Raw genomic sequence first — 19,275 nt, forward strand, 5'->3', positions numbered from 1 at the left:
TTTGTACCTCGTACACTCCTGGTTTGACTCGACTCGTTCACCACTCTTGTTGTTCACGGTGTTGCCGTGGGCAAATGCCCCATTTCCCTTTGCTTCTGTGTACCCTTGTCTGTTCGTCTGTCGAGCACTTATTGAGCATAGGGACCGTCGCCCAGTTGTACCCCGTCGCCTAGGGCGGGTCGTTGCAAGTAGGTAGGGACTGAGTGGCGGGTAGATTAGGGCTCACTTATCTGTTACATTAGCTACCTTGTTTGTCAAACACATCCTGCGTCTCCATGGGGTCCCTGTCAATATTGTGTCTGACAGAGGGGTACAATTTGTTTCTTTGTTTTGGAGAGCCTTCTGTAAAAAGTTGGAAATTGATCTGTCCTTCTCCTCTGCCTTCCATCCTGAAACTAATGGCCAAACTGAGAGGACTAATCAGTCTCTAGAACAATATTTAAGGTGTTTTATCTCTGACTGTCAATATGATTGGGTCTCATTCATTCCCCTCGCCAAATTTTCCCTTAATAACCGGGTCAGTAACTCGTCAGGGGTCTCCCCCTTTTTCTGTAATTTTGTGTTTTTATCCACGGTTCTCCTCCTTTTCACCTGGTAGTTCCAACAATCCCGAGGTAGAGGTCGTTCATCGGGAACTGTGCACAGTCTGGGCCCAGGTTCAGAAGAACCTAGAGGCGTCCCAGAGCATACAAAAAACTCAGGCAGATAGAAGACGTTCTGCTAACCCCTTGTTTATGGTCGGGGATCTGGTGTGGCTATCGACTAAGAACTTGCGCCTTAAAGTCCCGTCCAAGAAGTTTGCTCCCCGGTTTATAGGGCCGTACAAGGTCATTGAAGTCTTCAATCCTGTCTCCTTCCGACTGTAGTTGCCCCCATCTTTTCGAGTACACGACGTGTTTCATGCCTCCCTCCTTAAACGCTGCTCCCCGTCCTTGGCTCCCTCGAGGAAACCTCCTGTCCCCGTTCTCACCCCTGAAGGTGTAGAATTCGAGGTGGCCAAAATTGTGGACAGCAAGATGGTCCAAGGCTCCCTCCAGTACCTGGTCCATTGGAGAGGATACGGGCCGGAGGAGAGGACTTGGGTACCCGCCTGCGATGTTCACGCTGGGGTATTGGTCAGGAGGTTCCACCTTCGTTTCCCCAATAAACCAGGTCCATCTAGAAAGGGTCCAGTGGCCCCTCATAAAAGGAGGGGGTACTGTTAAGGATCTGCCAGGCACAGCTTCTGTGTATATGCCCATAGGTAATCAGTCTGCACCTGCTTCTATGTCTGTGAGACTGACTCCATCTTCAACCACTCAGGATGGCAGGCTTAGGAGTGAGAGAGCCTATCACAGCCTGGCCAGACGGAGCTAGCTCCCGCCCTCTGTCTATTTATGCCTGCCTTTCCTGTTCCTCCTTGCTTGTGATTCTTCTGTTTGGTTTCCTAGCCCTGCTGCAGCTTCTGTACTATTTGACCCTGCTTCATATGACCCTGGCTTACTGACTACTCTCCTGCTCTGCGTTTGGTACCTCGTACACTCCTGGTTTGACTCGGCTTGTTCACTACTCTCCTGCTCTGCGTTTTGTACCTCGTACACTCCTGGTTTGACTCGGCTCGTTCACCACTCTTGTTGTTCACGGTGTTGCCGTGGGCAACTGCCCCATTTCCTTTGCTTCTGTGTACCCTTGTCTGTTTGTCTGTCGTGCACTTATTGAGCGTAGGGACCGTCACCCAGTTGTACCCCGTCGCCTAGGGCGGGTCGTTACAAGTAGGCAGGGACTGAGTGGCGGGTAGATTAGGGCTCACTTGTCTGTTTCCCTACCCCCATCGTTACAATTACTCTTTGCTTGTATAGTATTACTGCCGGCCAACATTTTTGATTTACTTGTGTGTTTTTTCCTTACTTTATATATTTTTTTATTATTTACCTATTATTTGTCATGTCTTTTCTTTTGTATCAATTAGTATATATATATATATATATATATATATATATATATATATATACACTACCGTTAAAAAGTTTGGGGTCACCCAGATAATTTTGTGTTTTCCATGAAAACTCACACTTATATTTATCAAATGAGTTGCAAAATGACTAGAAAATATAGTCAAGACAAGGTTAGAAATAATGATTTTTATTTGAAATAATAATTTTCTCCTTCAAACTTTGCTTTCGTCAAAGAATGCTCCATTTGCAGCAATTACAGCATTGCAGACCTTTGGCATTCTAGCTGTTAATTTGCTGAGGTTGTCAGGGATCATTAGCCTGTATATTGATTGCAAAAACATTATTGCTTTATATCAGTATATTCCACAAAGATTTGTAAATGAAACAAGATGGAACTTGTATGAGGAACACGCCTATTGAAGACACCGCCCCTGGAATGCAAGAGGAGTGTACAGAAGAACTTATAGCTGAATAGAGCCAATAGGGCTTAAGCACGTCCCACATCTCTAGGGAGGAGATTTGTAGATTCATTCTTTGTTCAATAAAGTTTAGTCTTCACTTCCTACTTCACTGAGGGAGGATCTGTACCACCATTTGTCTGCCTGGTATATGTCTTCCATGCATGCCCTCAGTTTTTAATTTACAGAGGAGTTTATTCGGTGTGAAATAACAGGGAAAAGGAAGTTTACCTTGACAATTGGCGCCCAATGTGGGGGGGCACTCGAGAGGATCTCGGAATCCGGACAACCGACAATCACAGGGTGAAACAGACAACCCGGGACTGCCCACTGAAGGACTCTGATCACCTCCACAATAACACAGTAAGTCAGTTGATTTTATAAATCTTCGACTTATCTGTGTTAGTGGACGGTCTTGTGGTAGTCTGTATAACCCTTGTCGGTTGCCTGGATTAGCTCAGGCGACAGGAGCGACATCCCCGCTGTATGGTCACGAACCCGTAAGAAATTAGTCGCGCCCGACTAACCATTCTCTGGGTAATTAGGGACTAGATAGAAAATATAACCTGTCTTATACGCGGGCATGCGGGCACAATACATGTGCGATAAGTTGTGTGATAAGTCGTGGGACAGGTGCACACGGGGTGTAATGCACTGATAAGTTGTGTGATAAGGCGCACGCGGGGTGTGTATAAAACACTGATAAGTCATGGGACAGGCACACACGGGGTGTAAACACTGATAAGTCGTGGGTAATATTTTGGCCAGACCTCGGTGAACCGGTCACTAGAAGGTTGCAGACCAAAAGGTATTCGAGAGAACAAAGGGAAGTTGGAAATAAGAAAGGCATTATTGGATGTTATATGTATTATAAACACAGCACCAGCCACCGCCCTGTAATGGCGGCAGTCCCTCATGTTGGGTGTGTCCTCATTGTGGGCAGTAAAACCCCCCTCACAGCTGAGCAATGTGCTTCCTGTGGGAGAGGCCGCCCCCCACCCCCTGATGAGGTCACGCCCAGCCCAATCAAATCAGTATGAAATGATAGCCTTGTTAATTTTGTCATTTCCCTCAGTAAAGAGCTGACAGTAACACATGCTGCAGTGTTTTCTTCTATTCTAGAATCCGTCCCAGGGGTGCAGGACGCTGTTCATTGGTGAAAAGACACGTCATCATAGTATAGAGAAAGTGGCCGACAGATTAGACACTGTTACAGATTATGTGTTTGATGTTATGAACGTAGATAATTCCTATACAATAGTGTGATGAATGATTGCAGATACGTACGTTGTTTTGCCAGCATTGAAATTGATAAGATTGTGAGAACAGAAGCTGTGAGGAGTGAGCGTGTGGCCCCCTCCTGTAGAATGCGATTACTGATATCGATTGTGTGGGGGAGGGGGCTGTGTGCTGTGTGCAGTGTGAGAAGCAGACTGGTGTAAGCTTGTATATAGAGTGTGGACTGATGAGACAAATGATTACAACGTTGCACTGATTTTAGATCTATATTGTATGCTCTTATTTTTAACAGCAGTAATATCTAAGAAAAAAATTCTTAGTGTTTTGTGTATGGGGTTAAATCAGTTTCTTTTTTCTGGGTAAAGGAAAGTTTCTTATCTTTGCGCATGCGCTGTTTTCCATAACTTCACCCAGAGAGAAAAATATTACCGACCGCTGGATATGTCTGCAAAACGATAAAAGTTACGCTGCATATTTATGTGTTATGATGTGATAAGATTTAATGTGTATTGATGTTAATTCAAATGTATTAAACTACAGATATTGTGAGACACGGGGACTTGAAAATGTATGTGCCCCCACTGTTCCCTATTCTTATATATAGTTTATTGGTTTGCAGTACTTAACCCCTTAAGGACGCAGCCTAGTTTGGGCCTTAAGGCTCAGAGCCCATTTTTCAAATCTGACATATTTCAGTTTATGTGGTAATAACGTCGGAATGCTTAAACCTATCCAAGCGATTCCGAGATTGTTTTCTCGTGACACTTTGGGCTTCATGTTCGTGGTAAAATTTGGTCGATATATTCAGTCTTTATTTGAGAAAAATTGCAAAATTTAGAGAAAATGTAGAAAAAATAGCATTTTTCAGAATTTAAATGCATCTGCTTGAAAAACAGACGGTTATACCACCCAAAATAGTTACTAGTTCACATTTCCCATATGTCTACTTTAGATTGGCATCGTTTTTGAACATTATTTTATTTTTCTTGGACGTTACAAGGCTTAGAACATAAACAGCAATTTCTCATATTTTTAAGAAAATTTCAAAAGCCTTTTTTTTAAGGTACCTGTTCAGTTCTGAAGATGCTTTGAGGGGCCTATGTATTAGAAACCCCCATAAAGCACCCCATTTTAAAAACTAGACCCCTCAAAGTATTCAAAACAGCATTTAGAAAGTTTTTTAACCCTTCAGGCATTTCACAGGAATTAAAGCAAAGTGGAGGTGAAATTTGCAAATTTCATTTTTCTTTCTGAATTTCAATTTTATTCTATTTTTTTCTGTAACAAAGAAGGTTTTACCAGAGAAACACAACTAAATATGTATTGTCCAGATTCTTCAGTGTTTAGAAATGTCCCACATGTGGCTCTAGTGCGCTCGTGGACTAAAACACAAGCCCCAGAAGCAAAGAAGCACCTAGTGCATTTTGGTGGTGCTTTTTTATTAGCATATATTTTAGGCAGCATGCCAGGTTTGGAGAGGTGTTGAGGTGCCAAAACAGTAGGAATCCCCCAAAACTGACCCCATTTTGGAAACCCCTCAAGGAATTAATTTATGGTTATTGTTACCATTTTGACCCCGTAGTTTTTTCACAGCGCGTATTTGAATTGGGCTGTGAAATTAAAAGAATGACAATTTTTCCAATAAGATGTAATTTTTGATCAGAATTTCTTATTTTCACAGGGAACAAAATGCCCCATTTTGTTGCCCAATTTGTCCTGAGTGCGGCAATACCCCATTTGTGGTGATAAACTGCTGTTTGGGCCCATGGGAGGAGTCAGAAGGAAAGGAGCGCTATGTGTTCTTAGGAGTCCAGATTTTGCTGGATTGGTTTTCGGGTGCCATGTCGCATTTGCAGAGCCTCAGAGGTATCAAAGCAATGGAAACCCACCAAAAGTGACCCCATTTTGGAAACAAAACCCCTCAAGGAATTTATTTATGGGTGTTGTGACCATTTAGACCCCACAGTTTTTTCACAGAACTTATTTGAATTGGGCTGTGAATTTTAAAAAAAAAACTTTTTTCCAATAAGAGGTAGTTTTGGCTCAAAATTTCTTATTTTCTCAAATAATAAAATACCCCAATTTGTTGCCCAATTTGTCCTGAGTGTGGCAATACCCTATTTGTGGTGATAAACTGCCGTTTGGGCCCATGGGAGGGCTCAGAAGGAAAGGACCACCATGTGGCCTACTGGGAATTTTCTGGTGCTAAGTCGTGTGTGCAGAAGCCCCTGAGGTATCAGTACAGTTGAAACCCCCGAGAAGTGACCCCGTTTTAAAAACTACACCCCTTAAGGAATTCATCTAGAGGTGTAGTGAGCATTTTGACCCCACAGGTATTGTGTAAAAGATAATGCGCAGCAGATGGTGCAGAGTGAGATTTGCAATTTTCTATATATATGCCATGTCAGTGTCCGATATATTGTGCCCAGCATGTGTCACCAGAGACATACACCCCATAAACTGTAATGTGGGCTCTCCCGGGTACGGCAATACCCTACATGTGGCTGTTATTAGCTGCCTGGGCACACGGCAGGGCTCAGAAGGAAAGGACCACCATTTGGCCTACTGGAGCTTTTCTGGTGCTAAGTCTTGTATGCAGAAGCCCCTAAGGTACCAGTACAGTTGAAACCCCCAAGAAGTGACCCTGTTTTAAAATCTACACCCCTTAAGGCATTCATCTAGAGGTGTAGTTAGCATTTTGACCCCACAGGTATTGTGTAAAAGATAATGTGCAGCAGTTGGTGCAGAGTGAAATTTGCAATTTTCTATACATATATGCCAATTCAGTGTCCGATATATTGTGCCCAGCATGCGCCACCGGAGATATACACCTCAAACTGTAATGTTGGCTCTCCCGGGTACGGCAATACCCTACATGTGGCTGTTATCAGCTGCCTGGGCACACAGCAGGGCTCAGAGGGGAAAGATGAGGAGGGGTAAGCTGTGCGGAGTGCATCAGGGCGAGTAAAACTGGGGTAAATTAAAAATAAAGGGATGGATGATAAACTTTAAAACACTCTTTCATACAGAGCTCTGGTTTTTCGGGACACGCGTCACATTGATATATTGTGTCCTTCCTTATCCCCCTCTTATAGCAGACTCTGCACCTCTTTTGACTTTTTCCCTTCTTGCCAGTTTGGGGAACTTCTCCTAAAAAGTGTTGCCCTGGTACGATGCCTGTGGCCCCGCTTCCAGAAGTACTGTAAGGCTTCAGGACTTGATCTGACAAGTCCACCCCTCCCATGTACCTATTGTAGTCCAGGATGCAGTCTAGTTTGGGGGTCCCTGTACTGGTACCTCGTACAGGTACATGGGTACTGGTGTGGCATCTCCCTGGTCTTGTACTTGACACACAATATGTTGCTGCTAGATTGTGCCCTGCTCTCACCCCTTCTGAGTGTTTGCCCAAGCAGAGTCTTAGGGAGGCCTCTCAGGTTTCTTCTAGCAGTGCCGCATGCCGCAGGACTTCTGGAAGCGAGGCAGTTGAAGAGTGGGACGCTTGTATAAAAATTATCCAGGTAGAGGTGGTAACCCTGGTCCAGCAGTGGGTGCACCAAATCCCACACAATTTTTGTTTTAACTCCCAGTAAGGGGGGGCATTCTGGGGGCTGAGTACTGGTGTCTTTCCCTTTATATATCCTAAATTTGTAGGTATACCCTGATGCACTCTCGCACAGCTTATACATCTTCACGCCATACCTTGCCCTCTTACCCGGCAGGTACTCGCGGAATTGAAGCCTCCCTTTCAAATGTACCAGGGATTCATCTATAGAAATACACTTCTCGGGGGTGAATGCTTGGGAAAACCGGGCACTGAAACGGTCTAATAGGGGTCTCCGTTTATACAAACGGTCAAAACTGGGGTCATCTCGGGGTGGGCACGGCTCATTATGAGTATAATGTAAGAAGCGAAGTATTGCCTCATTTTTATTTTATTTTTTAGTTTCCAGCTCAGTTCTGAAGTTGCTTTGAGGGGCCCATATATTAGAAACCCCCATCAAACACCCCATTTCAGAAACTAGACCCCTCAAAGTATTCACAACAGCATTTAAAAAGTTTATTAACCCTTTAGGTGTTTCACAGGAATTTAGAGCAAAGTAGAGGTGACATTTAATTTATTAGGCACCATGTCCGGTTTGAAGAGGTCTTGTGGTGCTAAAACAGTGGAAACCCCCCAAAAGTGACCCCTTTTTGGAAACTAGAGACCTTGAGGAATCCATTGTAGTTTTCTTGGTGTGCATGCGACTTTTTGATCAGTTTTTATTCTAATTTTAGGTGGCGTGGTGACTAAAAAAAAAGCAATTCTACTATTCTTTTTTTATTCTATTTTTTTACAGCGTTCACCGTGCGCTATAAATGACATATTCACTTTATTCTGCGTGGCGATACAATTACGGCGATACCCTATGTTTATAGTTTTATTTGATGTCTTATGGCGTTTGCACAATAAAATACATTTTGTAAAATATAATTTATTTTTTGTGTTACCTTATTCTAAGAGCCATAACTGTTTATTTTTCCATCAGGAAAGTCGTGCGAGGACTTATTTTTTGCGTAACGAACTGTAGTTTCGATCAGTACCATTTTTAGGTACATGCGACTTTTTGATCTCTTTTTATTCCATTTTTTGGGAGGTGAAGTGACCAAACAATTGTGATTGTGGTACGGTTTATTATTATTTTCTCTTACGGCGTTCACCGCGCGGGATAAATAACGACATTGTTTTGTTGTTCAGGACGTTACGGACGCGGCGATACCAATTATGTATAGTTTATTTGTTTATTTATATATTTTTATTAATAATAAAGAACTGATAAGGGAAAAAGGGGGACTTTTACTTTTATTACTTTTAAATCTTTTATTTTCTTATTTTTACACAACTTTTTTTTACTTTTTCACACTTTTTTTACTTTGTCCCACTAGGGGACATGAGGGCAGGAGGCTCTGATCGCTATTCTAATACACTGCACTACATACGTAGTGCAGTGTATTAGAGCTGTCAGCTGTTCGCTGACAGCAAGCATAGTGGGCCCTGATTTTGTCGGGACCCACTAGGCTTCCGTCGATGGCGTAGCCAGAGTCCATTGTTAGGATTCTGGTTGCCATAGTAGCCATCACGGCCCGCTATCGTGTAGCAGGCCGGCGATGGCAGCTTAACCCCTAAGAAGCCGCGATCGCTATTGAACGCGGCTTCTAAGGGGTTAATCGGCGGGGACCACCGCGATCGGTCCCTGCACACTAAGCTGTGATAGCCTGCTGTCAGAAACAGCAGTTATCACAGCTCAAGCACGCGCCGGGATTAAATGGCGCCGTGTTTACTCAGGTCAGTACTATTACTGACCTGAGCGCGAACGATGTACTTAGCGCGACGTAATAGTACTGACCTGAGCGCGAAGGGGTTAATATTACCAGATATATTATTTTCCATTTTATTGAATAACTAATTACAATTGTTTTGTTTTTGTTTTTACACATGAGGCACGTGCTATAGTGCGGCCTAAATGTTATTTTGGAAAATGTGAGATGTTTTTCAGGTAAATGGTTGCAAGTCATTTTAAAGATAAAATGTATTTTTGTCAGGAGAAAGTAATTTTTTTTCCAGGCTGTTGTGTATTACAGGGGGTTAAACTAGTGCCCCCCAGATAGAGTGCCTGTCCTTATTATGTTGACATGTAGTTTTGAACCCTGCTACATTACTTTTGCAGAGTCCAAAAAGGGGGGAATGGTGAAGGGACTAATCAGGTACAATTTTGGTTTGTTTTGAATTAATGAATTTGGTTCCAGGAGATCTACAAAATGTGTAAGAGACCATCCCCCTCCAGCAAATTTACACAAGAGGCCGAGGTCACTCACAGATGAGTCTTTACAGATTTAGTAGGGAAGGAGGTGAAAATTATCTGAACATTGTAAATTTTATGTAAAGATTTTAGTAATTTTTTATTTGTTTTTGTATTAATCAAGTATTTACAGAACCTGATAAAAGTGAGATTCTCAAAGTGTTCTGGATTATCAGATGAGTGTGGAGAAGTGTATAAGATTTGTTTTTATTTTAGAGAATGAAGACGCCACCCCTTTGAAATGTTCTATCTATATGTGACATGGGTTTTTAATGTAAATTTGTAATGTAGAAATACTTCATCATATACAGTATGTACAAGACAGGATACAAGGCACCAGGTAAATCATCCAGAAACCACTCTCACCTTCTCATTCATCTCAAGGAGCGGAGCTGGAGGTGCTCGCTGAGGCTGTAACCTGGCAGACGGTAAGACGGCCGACATTTACACTGACTCTAGGTACGCTTTTGGCATCGCCCACAATTATGGGCCCATTGGTAGTAGGAACTTTATTGGATCATCGGGTAAGCCAATTGACAGAGCAAGAGAAGACAGAACTGACAACAAGGGTATGTGCAGCCAGGTGTCAGTAAAATTGGCTTGTCCCTGGAATATTGCCGCCGCTAGGTTTGTAGCAGCCTGCATAATGTGCGCACGGCATGACATAGGTAAAACAGCAAAGGTACCTGTGAAAAGTGCAGCCCGGCCAGATTACCCGTCCCAGCGACTGCAGAACATACAACTACCCGAGGTAGAAGTGTATGACAATGTGCTCGTGTGTGTAGACCTGTTCTCAGGGGGGCCTGAAGCCCGGCCGGTATCTTCCCCACTGCAGACGTTGTGTGTAGTGACAGGGGAACAGTGTTATCCCGAGTATTGAGCTTGTGTTTGTACAATGATAAGATGTCAGCAGTTCTCCAGATGTTATCCCAAAGTTAGTTTGTTTAATAACGATATTCAAAAAGTGTTGTGGGAATATTAAATACTCAGGTTAAGTTTTATGTAGAGTTCTGGATCAGCCTCAGCATTGGACTATTGGAGGCATCAATATTATGTTTGTGTAAATGAGAACTTCTCAGTGCAAGTAGATTCCCATTTGAAAATATTGTTGTTGTGAAAGGAAAATTTTAGAGCAGAGAATTCTGTGCAGTGTATATGTGTATGTATAGATATATATATATAAAGAGAATAAGAATCAGTTTGTATGTATCAGTTTTAGTTACTGCCCAGTGTGAACGTTTAACATAAATCTGTAATTGTTAATGTTTTTCTTCAAATTAATTATCTGATTTAAGATCAATTACTGATTATGCGATGAAAAGATTGTTCTCCACAGGAAGTGTCCAACTGGGAGCGGAAGGCGTGAGAACCGGATTCTAACAGAATGTGGACGGATAAAGGAAGGTAAACCGGTAGCACCCAAGGCACTCTTGATGGACCTTGCATTGATGGTGTATGACCTCACATATGCCCCAAGACTGCAAGGATCGATGTGGTAAGATCTATTTGGTATGTCCCAGGCTTTACAGCTGTTGCTGCTAAATTCTGTTAGAGCTGTTTGATTTGCCTACAGAACAGTCCTGCCAGACCGGTGCCAACCTTATCATACCCGCCTCCCACGAAGAGAACAGACCTTGAGAGGCCTTCCCAGGTAAAACAAACCAGAGTAGGGGGAGAAAAATTGGTTTGAGACACTTGTCAGATAAACATGTGGAATCTGTGTATATTTCTGTGAATAGGAGCGGTTCCAGGTAATCAGCTGAGAATAAGATATAAATCCTGCTGGAAAGTGTAACACCAAGTTCAAATACAATGTACCCAGTAATTACACGTCTTCTAGGTGCCCTGTCCAGTGGAACAGAGAAGTTTTTCTTATAGAAAGGTGTTTGTTTGATGTCGTTTAAGGGCCTGTCTTTATTATTGTATGTACTTAGAACAACGTTTATAGTGTATGCGGATGATTTTATCACCAGATTAGCATTTATTTTAACAATTGACAAGGTTTGGGTCCCCGGCAAGTGCCAGTACACATGAACTAGAAGACTTTTAATGTGATGAACTCCATCACTAAGATGCGGCAGGCGCAGCCTGAGCCAATACAACGCGTTTACCATGAACTGACGGCAGTGTCACAATTCCAAGCAGCCGCCCAGACAAGTAACTTACCGGAGGAAGAGGACAGATGCTGAGGGTTTGTGGTAGTCACAATAAAACTCCACTACTCCGTCTACGTGGGATCTCACCCCAGGCTCACAGCATGAGGTGCTGTGTATAGCCCGGTGACGTATACTTAAAGAGACGGTGTCTGACAGATGAGAAGGACCAAGCCAAGTCCTGATGACATCAGCAAAGATCAAACTAAAGACCTGAGTGAATCCGTCAGCAGTATCAAGTGTTTTAATAAGTAAGTGACAGGGCGTCTATCTGCGCTGATGATCATTTTGTAATCACTGCTTTGCCCCCGCGGAATAGACTGTAATGCAGCTTTGAAACTATTCACGTACAGATTCACCTGATGCAGCATGTTTTGAAGTGGAGATATAAGGTTACTATTTAGTTGTGGAAAGTTCTGATTTCTGATATTGGCCTGTTCATTGTAATCTGATACTAAATAAATCTGAAGAAACTTTGGCACATCTTGTGGTAGCAAAGATCCGATGAGATGGTAAACTTGGCCTTGCATCTTGAAGGTTGGCATGAATGGTCCCTCTGTAATTAGTTTTGCCCCAAAATATGTCATTTGTAATGCGTTGTTATATAAATGTATACTGTCTAAGAAGTGTTTTGATTGTGGATGGTCACCATTTAAAAGTTGTTTTTTTAAGCTCCGAAGGTTCTTGAAATTTTTCAATGTGAACTTTACCACTTGAACAATAGATTCCATTTGGTTATTTTCTCCATTTGAGAGCATCGCAAAAATTGCAAATTACGACCATACCACCTACGAAAGCTAATTCAGCATAGTCAATCCTAGGGGAATACATAAAACCTGCTGTTTCCTTATTGACCCAAGGAACAACATTGTTTTCCGCACCATACTCCTGAGACTCATCTGAATCTTCTGATGAAATAGACATTCTATTAAGCGGGTGTCGAATTCGATCAGCCTCTAAGCGTGATTGACGTTGTACTGCTGTTTCTGCCTGCCGTATTTCATCTACTCTTTCCCTTTCAGTCAATAAATAACTTTGATTAACTTTTGATTAGAAGTTCTGATGCGCGAGTTCTGGCCTGACGTTCTTGAGCTGCAGTAAGTGTCACCTCATGATCTTCTTCACATTCTTTAGACCTATTTAGTCTCATTCTTTTTGCATTTCAGCTATATTGAGAAATATTTGATCTTTTTCTGGAAGGCATTTACTCTCCTAAGACCGAGAGGCCGCTGTCCGAGCCCTTTGAGACAATCAATCAGATTACAGTTTTTTGAGGCAGTTAGGTGCATAAAAGCAGCGAGCGGATTGCAGGCTTTATCTCTCTTCTATGTGTAATATCCAATACAGAGAAATGCGGGAACAGTTGACCATAGCAACCAATTAGATTACAGTTTAGATTCTTGTGAGGCAGCTAGGAGAATGAAAGCAGCAACCTGATTGGTTATTTTATGTCCCTTCTATGTGTAAGAACCAAAATAAACAAATGTTGGAACTTTTGTCCATAGCAACCAATCAGATTGTAGTTTACATTCTTGTGAGGCAACAGGTGAATGATAGCAGCAATCTGATTGGTTGCAATTATCTCCTTACTATGTGTAAGAATCAATGTAGACACATGTTGAAGCTGTTGCCAATAACAACCAATCAGATTGCTGATTACAGTTCTTTTTTTCTGAGGCATCTTGGACAACGAAAGCAGAAACCTGATTGGTAGTTATATGTGCCTGCGATGCATAAAAAAACAATATAGACGAAAGCTGGAGTTGTTGTCCTTAGCAACCAATCAGATCACGGCTGTAATTTGTCTGAGGCAGCTTGAAAAGTTTGCAGCAATCTGATTGCAACCTCTCCCTTATATAACAATCAGTATAGATGAAATTTGGAGCAGTTGCCCATAGCAACCTACTGGTGTCTATTTTTCCAAGACCATACAAAATGAAAGTAAAAATATGATTGGTTGCCATAGTTTCCATGTGTTTGTTGTTGTTGTAGTTGTTGTACTAATGCAATGTAAATTAATTTTTGAAACCATTAAATTTGCATATCTTCTTATTGAGTGAACCGATTGCGATGAAATAAAAACTGAATGTTACTTCAAGTCGACCCCATCCGAATTGGGTCAGTAGTTTTTACGTGATGTGTGCACAAACAAAAAGACAAAAATTCCAAAAATGATCTTAATGCATTCTATCACCTATCCTTCATCCCCCAATTTTTTTTTTTCGCAACTATTTTCAATGTACAAACACTCAAAGCTTACACTATTATTATATGTAGAAATATTGCAACAGTTCAAAAAAGGAAAAAGTAATAAAAGGGAGGGAGAGAAAAAGGGAAAGGGGGGAGGGAGGTAGGAGAATGAGGGTCAAATCTTCTAGGGAAAATTAACCTAAGAAATGGCTGCCAAACTAGAAGGAAAAGCTATTCCTTATCTGAGACCATACAGTGTAAACGGTCATTGACCATAATCCAATTCAATTTAGTTTTAGCAAGATTAAGAGGAATTACAGTATTTTTCCAGGATGTAGCTATAGCAATTTTGGCTGCCAGGAAAAGAAAGAATACTAATTTGTCAGAGGCCTTAGACAATCCTGGGATGGTCTCATTAAGTAATGCCTGTGACGGGGAAAGATTCAAGTTAATCGGAGTTATAGAATATAACATATTAAAGATTCGTCTCCAAAACCGGCGTACCCTCGGGCAATCCCACCACATATGCAGAGGGTCTCCCACCCCTCCACAGTGTCTAAAGCAAGAAGGTCTCGGCCAATCTAGAGGGAACTAAGTACCATCATAAAAATACTTTATAATTAACTTCGACCAGCGAAAAATTCATGAAAATGTTTGCAGTGCGTTCTGCCATACCTTGCCATTTCCTAACAGAAAAGGATGTGTCCCTTTCCCACATAGAGATATATGACAGTTTGTACCATGGAGCGACCAAAAATTAGTAAATATTAGACAAGAGATGATGACCACTAGAATTATTTTTTGCATAGATTTCTTCCACATTTTTTAGTGACCTCAACTTGCCACCTATCAATGTCCCCAAATAGTCCTTCAACACACTGAGAACCCATCTTCCTTTAATGTTACTCTACATCTAGGCTCCCACAATCACAGGCTGAAAAAAACCGCTGATGTTAATTGATGGGAGAACAAAGTACCATCACTCCTGGCAACAGTTCTATGACTCTTTTTGAGACTCTCTTCCAATACCCAGTTCATGAAAGTTGATAATGCTTATATATACACTTAGCCACAGGTTCAGAAAAGCTTACTTTGCATCTGTCATGTTTTCCCCCAGTAGGAATTCAAGGGGACTGGTTCTCTTTGATTTACACTGGTGGGGCCTTACTTAGTCTCTCCTCACTGTAGTCTTCTTCACACGTTTTACCATGTATTTTCTCTCTCTTTCCTTCTGCTTCCATCAATTCTGCTTTGCCTTTCTTACTTCCCTTTATAATTGCTTATTTTAGGTCAATACAAGATTTATAACAGATTTAGGCCGGATTCACATGCGCGTGTTTAGTCCGGGATATACGGTCCGTATGTCGGCAGTATTTACCGGACTGAGCACACTGCAGGGAGCTGGGCTCTTATCGTCATTGTTATCTACGATGCTAGGAGTCACTGCCTCGCTGCGGGAAAACTGTCCGGTACTGAAAACCTGTTTTCAGTACAGGACAGTAGTTCCGCGGAGAGGCAGGGACTCCTAGCGTCATAGATAACTATGATGCTAGGCGCCCGGCTCCCTGCACTGTGTTTGGTCGACCTGCGGACCGTATATCACGCACTGAACACGCTCGTGCGAATCCGGCCTAAAGTTGTGCTGGATATGTAAACTTCTGACTCTAGCTTAGCTCATCTCTGTTTCTCATATTAATTCTAGGCTTATGCCTATATTATTCTTTAAAGCTGTGCCGCTTCCCTGCGATGGTACCGTTTTCATATTCTGACTTGAACTTTGTTTTTGTTTTTTGTGAAAGCATAAAGTTAATTTTCAACAGAAAACAGTGTTTATTTTCTTGTCACAACTTCTGGGATCCATTCCCATTATTGGTGACATTCTTGGCCATAATAATGAGAAGAACTAAACTTTAGTTAGGTTAAAGTTGACAGAAATAAATAAAAATCATTAAAAAACTTACATTAATTGTAGTCAGGCTTCTCCCCTCAAAACCCTTGGGGCTCTTGCACGTTACCTCCTGCTCGGGACCGTTTTTGTTACCCAACAATAATCGAATGTAGAGTTCAGCAATGGAGCAGTCACATTTCCAAGGGTTGCCAGTAAAGTAGACTATTGTGGAGCTCTTAAGTTGAGACACAGAGAGAGATGTCAAGCTGTTGTTCCGTAAGTCAAGTACATCAAGCCTGCGCAGTCTACTAAAGGCTAAGCTTGCCACTTTTTTGAGTCCCATATTATCAACATACAGTTCTCTGAGAGTTTTCATGTTTCTACTAAAGGAAGCAGAGGACAGTTTTCTGATTCTGTTTCCAGTGAGGCGCAACATCTGAAGGTTGATTTTAGATTTAAAGAAGGAAGGAACACTGGTGAGGAGGTTGTTTTGCAGGTCCAGTTTTCGAAGATAAATTGTGTCATTAAAGGCATCCTTAGATATATTAGAGATCATATTAAACCCTAAATCAAGCCACCGTAACTGTGTCAGACATTTCAATGTCCCGTCAGATACCTCAGTCAGTAGGTTGTATTTCAAGTAGAGCGCGCTAAGACTTTTCAATGATGAAAATATACCTGGAAGAAAGAATTGCATATGAAATCATCATCATCATGGATTGAAGTCATGAAATTTTTATTAGACATTTCTGTACCAAATATAACACATAAAATAAAAAAATCTATAAACAAGCAAGGTATTAGGATAACTGAAATGTAGGCAGCACTGGTTTTGAATTCCTCTTCTGCCTTTGTATGAAAGGGGTTTCCTGAGATTAGAAACAATGGTCTGCCCTTTTGTTTTCCGGAAACAGTCGCTAGAGATCCTAAATTTGCATCTAATAAAAGATTAAAGATCTTAGTAGATAACGCATATGCCATTGATTTAATTGATAAAGATCTGCATGTCTTTCTTCTCCCTAAACATCCTGTCACTCCACTGTTATACTGCCTTCCAAAGATTCATAAAAATCTACAACATCTGCCAGGGCCTCCTATTGTGTCCTATTGGCACCCATCCTTGATCACACCATTCCTACTGTATCTTTTTTAGGTCTCCCCTCCCAATTCACAAGGTCCCCTGTCACTCCAACTTCCCACTCTCAGGATTTTCTCCTGCCTTTTTTAAAAAGTCCAAAATCCCAGACCATCACAACTTTCTTCCCAAGAATACAGAAGGTATCGTCCAAGAGAAAGCTAGAGGCAGATACAGAGGGTGTAGAGGGGGTAGAGGTCGATACAAAGATCCTACCCCTATCGTCCAAGAAGAAACACAAGCTGACACAGTGAAAATTTTTAATCTATCTAAATACACCCTTAATACTGACGAAATAAGCCTGCTATCAAAAGGTCTGTCCTTCTGCCCCACCTCGTCTCCTGACGGGTTTGAACTATTTATGGACCTTAACAAATTCATGCGTAAGCTGACTTTATTGCGTCATTTTCAATTTCTCCCTCTCTTGTTCCACCTGTCTGCTCTACATCAGACACCCCTATGCCTGTCAGGGTTAATGAACAGCCTAAGTCTTCTTTTTACCCTCTTCACCATCGGGGTCCGGCATTGGAAACTTTTTCAAACTTAGTGAGTAATGATTTTAAAACTATCGAGCAACCCATTTCATCAGTTGATAAAAAGAATCAGGGTATTGTGATACGCTCTGCTGATAAAGGGGGAGGTATTATTGTGCAGGATAGAGTAGAATACATCAACGAAGCTCTTAGGCTACTCTCTGATAAATTGTTTTATGAAAAATTGACCTTCAATCCTATCTCTAATTTTGAGATTGAATATAAATCCCTCATAGAGTCTGCTTATAGTGAAAATGTATTATGTAAGAAAGAAAAGGGCTTTTTAACTCTTCCATTCCCGACAATTCCCTTTATGTACCATCTACCCAAGATTCATAAATCCCAGTTGAATCCTCCGGGTCGACCCATCATCTCAGGTATAGGGTCTCTAACTAATAATCTTTCACATTTCATCGATCTTCATCTTCAGCCATTCGTCTTAAAACTACCATCTTTCCTCAAGGATTCCACACAGCTTATTAGGGAACTATTTGAGTTACAATCCACCTGTAATATGTCAGACATCAGTTTTCTCACTGCTAATGTGTCATCCTTATATACTAATATTCCGCATGCACAGGGGTTACAAGCTATTTCCTCCTCTCTTGCATTAGACTCCCGTTTTTTAAATACGCAACTTAATTTTATCATTGAGTGTATTGAATTTATCTTAACACATAATGTTTTTCCTTTTGAAGGGAATTTTTACAAACAGATTAAGGGATATGCGATGGGGTCACGGTTTGCCCCCTCCTATGCAAACCTATATATGGGGTAATTTGAAGAATCCTATATTTTTGGTGACCATCATTTTAAAAATAATATTGTCTTTTATAAACGTTATATTGACTATCTGTTTTTTGTCTGGAGGGGTGATTTAATTACTGCTAATACCTTTGTAGAGCATTTAAATAATAATACTTTTGGCCTTACATTCACACATACATTTTCAGATACTACGATTTAACTTTTTAGATTTAACAATAGGTAAAAATGGTAATCAATTTTCCACCAGAACTCACTTCAAAACTGTTGATGTCAACAGTTACCTGGACTTTAAAAGTGCTCATTACTCCCCCTGGCTAAAAAAAATGTTCCTTTTGGCCAATTCCGAAGGATAAGGAAAAATTGTTCAGATGATTTGAGTTTTAATAAAGAATGTGAGATTCTTAATAAAAGATTTTTGGATTTTTTTTCTCCCTAGGAGTCTAATTAAGGGTGCAGAACTGAGAGCTAGGGGCATGACCCAAAATGAATGTATTAAAACAATAACACCAGGTAACGATAACAAAAAAACTAAACATGGTGCACATAACACGAATTGTATTACCTCTTTTAATAAAGGCAGCAAGCTCATTGCATCTATTTTTAGGAAACATTGGCACATCTTACCAATGACCCGTTTTTACAATCAATACTCCCTGTCAAACCTGCAATTACCTTTAGGAGAGCCAAAACATTAAGAATTTTAATAGCGCCTAGTAAATTACATACTATCAAACATAAGGTGCCAAATTTATTTACAGCTAAAAATTGCTCTTTTCGTTGCGGTCACAATAGGTGTCTCTGTTGTGCTAATATTACAAACAAATACACTGACTATTCCTCCACAGTGACGTGAAAAATTTCCTATTAAAAGCCATCTCAACTGTGGAAGCACTTTTGTGGTCTATCTGTTGCAATGTACGTGTAACTTGCAGTATGTGGGACGTACTACTCAAACATTAAGAAATCGCATTAATAAACACAGATAAAACGTTAGAAAAGGTTTTTTAAAGCAGAGTGTGGCATGCCATTGCACATATAAACATGAGTGCAATTTTGACAATATAATTGTCACCCAGATAGAACAGATTCCATCCGACATACCCAACAGGTTTATTAGACTTAAATAGAGGGAGAATTTTT

The 19,275-nt window shown here is 41.1% G+C and overlaps 1 protein-coding gene across 2 annotated transcripts in view; it reads right to left on the reverse strand.

The window, feature by feature from the left end:
- LOC142657268 (leucine-rich repeat transmembrane protein FLRT3-like) overlaps positions 1–19,275 on the reverse strand; it is a 92,101-nt gene that overhangs the window by 41,818 nt on the left and 31,008 nt on the right. For both annotated transcript variants that reach the window (XM_075832311.1, XM_075832312.1), the window contains one exon: positions 15,773–16,377. In XM_075832311.1, the coding sequence (XP_075688426.1) occupies positions 15,773–16,377 (605 nt within the window). The remainder of the gene's footprint in view (positions 1–15,772; positions 16,378–19,275) is intronic.

This window comes from Rhinoderma darwinii, chromosome 7 (genome assembly GCF_050947455.1).
Source record: "Rhinoderma darwinii isolate aRhiDar2 chromosome 7, aRhiDar2.hap1, whole genome shotgun sequence".
Taxonomy (NCBI): Eukaryota; Metazoa; Chordata; class Amphibia; order Anura; family Rhinodermatidae; genus Rhinoderma; species Rhinoderma darwinii.